We start from the raw sequence: 5,618 nt of genomic DNA on the forward strand, positions 1-5,618 counted from the left end.
ACCCCCCAACATCAATGCCTAAGATTATGTAACTTTCAGTCTTTAATAAAGCAATAAGAAATGCTAGGAAGGATCATTTCTCTAATTTGATATCTACAAATTCTAACAATTCCAGGGTCCTCTTTTCAACAATAGACAGCCTTATAAATCCTGCACCTAAAGTAGATGATAGTCTCTTTTCCACCTCCAAATGTGAGGAATTTGCAGCATTCTTCAGAGATAAGATAACGAACATTAGGAAAAATATTGCTCAAGAAATTCCAAATGTCTTGTTTTCTGATCCCCTTCCACCATGCTGTAACAGTATGAGCTTTTTTGCACTGGCTGATATAGAAATGCTGAGCAAAGTAGTGTCACAACTGAAGCCGTCTACATGCCCTCTTGATCCCCTTCCCACCAAATTTTTTAAGACCATCTTTGACTCTGTGTCTAAGGACATTCTAGCCATTATAAACTGTTCCCTGCTTACAGGTATTTTCCCATCAGAACTTAAAACTGCCCTGGTGAGACCCCTCCTGAAGAAAAGCAATTTAGACTCTTCAGTTCTAAACAATTTTAGACCCATCTCTAACCTTCCCTTTCTAAGCAAAATCCTGGAAAAAATGGTCTTTAAACAGTTAAATAATTTCCTAGATGCTAACTGTGCATTTGACACCTTCCAATCTGGTTTTCGCTCCAATCATAGCACAGAAACGGCATTAGTCAAGGTTGTAAATGATCTCAGGATTAATGCTGACTCCAAAAAACTATCTGTCTTGGCCCTTCTGGATCTGAGCGCAGCCTTTGATACTGTTGATCACAATATCCTTATTGATAGACTTGAAAATTGGGTTGGCCTCACTGGTCCGGTCCTAAACTGGTTTAGGACCTATCTAACTGGCCGGGAATACTTTGTCGCCCTCGGAGACCACAGCTCAAAAAACATTTGTATGACCTGTGGGGTCCCTCAAGGATCCATTTTAGGGCCCTTACTTTTCAGTCTATACATGCTACCCCTTGGTAGTGTAATTAGGAGGCACAACATCGACTATCATAGCTATGCAGATGACACCCAGCTCTATATTTCTGTAACACCCAACAACTACAGCTCTATTGATTGTTTGGTAAATTGCATTTCTGATATAAATGTATGGATGTCACAAAACTTTCTCCAGCTAAACCAAGATAAAACAGAGGTATTAGTCATTGGTGAAAAAAACGAGAGAGAGAAACTAACTGCACACTTAAAAACACTAGCACTTAACACCAAGCACCAAGCCAGAAACCTAGGCGTCATACTTGACTCAGATCTCAATTTTGAAACCCATATCAAAAATATAATTAAAACATCTTTTTATCACTTAAGAAACATTGCTAAGGTGCAACCGTTTCTCGCTCAGGCTGACACCGAAAGACTGATGCACGCGTTTATCACGAGCAGGCTAGACTACTGTAACTCGCTTTTGTCTGGTCTACCAAAAAAAGCCATTAGTCAACTACAAACAATACAGAATGCAGCAGCGCGAGTCCTCACTAAAACAAGACGGAGAGCGCACATCACACCAGTATTAAAATCACTGCACTGGCTACCTGTTAGTTTTAGAATAGATTTCAAGGTTCTCCTACTAGTCTATAAATCACTCCATAGTCATGCACCTGAATATATAACAGACATGCTCTCAAGGTACACACCCAGTAGATCCCTGAGGTCCTCCGGCACTGAACTTCTAACAGTTCCAAAAGCCAGGACAAAGAGACATGGGGAAGCAGCTTTTAGTTTCTATGCCCCCAACCTTTGGAACACTCTGCCAGAATACCTAAGAATGGCCGAAACGGTTGAAACCTTTAAACATGCACTTAAGACATACCTCTTTGATCTCGCTTATCACTCACTGTAAAATGTATTTAACATTTATGGAACATTTATTTATTTACTTATTTCTGTCTCTTTTCAAGTATTTGTACCCCCCCCCCCCCCCAGCAGCTGTCTCTTAGTTTGACGATAACTGTGCTGAGCAGTCCTTTATGGTGCCAGTGCGGTTAGTACGTAATTTCCTGTTAATTTATCTCTGGCAAAATCTGTGTCTTTTTATAAGTGTTTTGTAACTTGTAAAATGTATTTATTTAACATTAATGTAACATTTATTTATTTATTTACTTATCTGTGTCTCTTTACAAGTGTTTGTAACCCCCCCCCCCCCCCCCCCCCCCCCAGCAGCTTAGTTTGACGATGACCGTGCTGAGTAGTCCTTTACGGTGCCAGTGCGGTTAGTACGTTTATTTTATTTTATTCATTTATCTCTTGAAAATCTGTGTTTTTTTTTGTTGTTTTTTTTACAAGTGTTTGTAAACCCCCCCCCCCTTTTCTTTCCTACTGTGTGGCGCATTGTGTTACTTCCTCGTATGAAATGCGCCGTACAAATAAAGTTTGATTTGATTTGATTTGAACTTCTTAAAGGTTCAGAGATGAATTTAAGTGATTTACCTTCAATGATCAGCTGTACTGTGTTATCTCCCACACTCTTCCCTGATGACTTTTTAAAGATCTCCACTCTATATGTTCCTGAATCTCTCCTCTCTGCAGGGTTTATAATCAGGGTCCCGTTATCAGAAACAAACTGCCACCTCTGAATGAATGATGCGGTGATAAACTCATCATAGAACACTGTCTTGGATCGTCTGAATCTAAAAATGGCTTTATGCTCATTACGAAAGCTCAGTTCATATCCTGTGGTGTCCCTTATCAGCTGCAGATGCACAGGTCCTCCCAGAGCCCCATAACATGTAGCATCCTGAGTAGCATCACAGATGGAGTCCAGACCTGCAGGTGAAACAAATGTAGTTTAACTGTAGACTAATACATCCTTATCTGAGCAGGAACTGAGATGGTGCAGAGACAAGGGTGACTATCATAGTTGCTGATGCTGCTGTGAGCTAGCAGCAGTGGTTTCATGCCTTCTATGGTAAAAAAGGGCCCATTCTGTGGACCAGGTGGTGGTTAACTACTAAAACCGAGCAGTATGGTGGATCACATGCTCAGACATTACCCAGAGAGAAAATTCTGGAATAGTTATGGAATCGACCCGACACAGATGTGTGATAGAGGATCCGGACCCCTTTCCTGCTCTCTGAGAAATGACTCCCTTATGCAGAGGAGTTTAATCTTACGCAGCAGCATGCGTGAGTCCCAGAGAGAGACTGACTCTGGCCCACATCTGGCATTAATCCGGCCCACATCTGGCCCTAATGCAGCGTCATCTACTCTCAGGTGTGGCTTTATCTTTACCTGTTTACTTTTACAATCTTTAAATTAGTCAACTAAAGCTGAGGTTAGGTCAAACACAACACATCTCTCAACACAACACACATATCCAGCCAAAGGCTTTGATGTAATTCTAAAACTGCTTACCTTTGGAGGCTCCAGCCAGCAGTAAGAGCAGAAGAACAGCCTGCATGTCTGTGTGCAGAGGGATAGAGGTGCAGTAGGAGATGCTACTGAGGTGATGTGGGATGAGTCAAGTGTCTGTGTCAACACTAGATACAGGAGTGAGGAAACTGGTACGTTTCTCTCTCAGAATCTGTGGTCTGATTTGCTGAAGCTCCTCTTTCGTATCTGACATCACTCCCTCTCTCTGCACTCTTCACTCCTTCATGCTTCCTTTTTTTGTCCTGTTTCATTTATTTTTTTAAGTGTGTGACAAAACTTCAAGCTGAGGCTAAGGGACAGACACACACACACACACTGACCTTAAAATAAGCACTGTGACATATGTTAGCCTAAATCACTAAACTTTAGTGTATTTTTGTGACTTTTAAACAAATTTAATATGATCCATTTTACTTTGCCTTATTCCTGGTAGTTTAATTATGAGGTATACATGACATACAGACCCTGCCTCCAATGTCTGAGGTTGCGAGTTCGAGTCTGGGACTGATGTTGTCCACACAACGCAGGTGATGCTGTAGTCTCGGATTGGGAGTGAGGTTTAGGGGGGTGAGTGTAGAGGGGTAGAGGTCCAGTAGGAAATTGCCTACTACCACAGAAAAGGAGTTTACAAAAGTAGGAACTGTCTCAGTGTTGACACTGAGGTCTTTGTACCAAGTTTGCTGTATCAAGTCAAGGTTGTATCAAGTTTGCTGTATCAAATGAAATGAGCTTTTATGACCAATTACACATGTAAAAATCTTAAGTCATTACCCTGTATCTTTGGTTTCATAAGAGAAGGGGCTTTTTCTGTATGTTAAAAATAGACTGTATGGTAGACTGTTAAACTGGCTTCCTACTTCACTTCCTGCAGTGACAGTAGTGAGAGTTTGTGGTTCTGTGTTTCACTCTGTGGCATTTTGTTTGAAGTCCTTCTTAGGTTTTAGGCTGTCTATTTCTTTGACACGTTATGTTTGACATGGTCATGCCTTAGAGCTAAAGTGTTTTTGGTTTGTTTATTGTTTGTGAGGGGATGATGTTGACAAATAGGTCATGTATATGACTTATCTCATCACGTCATACTCATTGCTTTGATAATAATCTTGTGAGGTTGTAGGCTAAAACTTGCAGCCTAAGTAATATAGTTTCACAACAACCTAGCTAGCAACAGTAGACAGTGCACTTCTATAAACATGGTCGTCTTAGAATGCTTGAAAAGTGTCCATTTAAAAGCTAACATTTAGTTTTTTCTTCCATTTTACATTTTAGTTTCATAGTTGCTAAGCAGGAATGTTTGAGAGTTTTTACTCCAGCATTAAATTAGAATAAAGAGATGTCAAGCACGATTGATTGTGGCAGTTGCAACCAACACAATTTATGTAACAGTAGCCAGCGGGTACACTGCTGTGCAGACAGCAAACATGGTAACCTGCACTCAACTTTCAACTCTACTTATCCCCCCCCCCCTCTACTAAATATATTTATATAGGATCCGGGCTATTTGTTGACACCCATTATTATGTTTAGGATACTTAAACTTGGACTATTTTAATGTTTAATCAGAGACAAGGGTGAATCTATTGAGTGAAACCTTCCTCTCTCCCTTGATGCACATCATTGCAAGACTAAAGCCTGTTTCCTCATTGAACACACACTATCTGCTTAATATTACACTCTGCCTGCTTAATAACACACTCTGCCTGTTAAATAACACATACTTACTGCTTAATAACACCCTCTGCCTGTTAAATAACACATACTTACTGCTTAATAACACCCTCTGCCTGTTAAATAACACATACTAACTGCTTAATAACACACTCTGCCTGTTAAATAACACATACTAACTGCTTAATAACACACTCTGCCTGTTAAATAACACATACTTACTGCTTAATAACACACTCTGCCTGTTAAATAACACATACTAACTGCTTAATAACAAACGGCCCAAGCCTGTTTTCATGCTAGGAGAAATGATGTTAGCTACCAACCTTACGCAAGGTACAGTCCTACACTGGGACGATCCTCAGATAAATGAGGGAGATGTGTTGGCAAGCAGGCCCACACTGAGAAGTTCAAGTTTCAGAGAGAGAGAGAGAGAGAGAGAGAGAGAGAGTGTAGCAGAGGCAGTGGTTTGCGCAGCTGACTGACTTGGTGTTTGTGTGGTTTTCTTCTTCTTGCAGATGTAGAGCGTCCCTGCTGCCACACACGT

The 5,618-nt window shown here is 40.7% G+C and overlaps 1 protein-coding gene across 1 annotated transcript in view; it reads right to left on the reverse strand.

Annotated features, from left to right (window-relative positions):
• Nucleotides 1-3,434, reverse strand: part of LOC122130359 (leucine-rich repeats and immunoglobulin-like domains protein 1) — a 6,747-nt gene extending 3,313 nt beyond the window's left edge. Inside the window, exons 1-2 of the mRNA XM_042705090.1 lie at nucleotides 3,389-3,434; nucleotides 2,465-2,557 (exon numbers count right to left, since the gene is read on the reverse strand). Of these exons, the coding sequence (XP_042561024.1) occupies nucleotides 2,465-2,557; nucleotides 3,389-3,434 (139 nt within the window). The remainder of the gene's footprint in view (nucleotides 1-2,464; nucleotides 2,558-3,388) is intronic.
• Nucleotides 3,435-5,618: the final 2,184 nt, after the last annotated feature.

Source organism: Clupea harengus, unplaced genomic scaffold, assembly GCF_900700415.2.
Source record: "Clupea harengus unplaced genomic scaffold, Ch_v2.0.2, whole genome shotgun sequence".
Taxonomy (NCBI): domain Eukaryota; kingdom Metazoa; phylum Chordata; class Actinopteri; order Clupeiformes; family Clupeidae; genus Clupea; species Clupea harengus.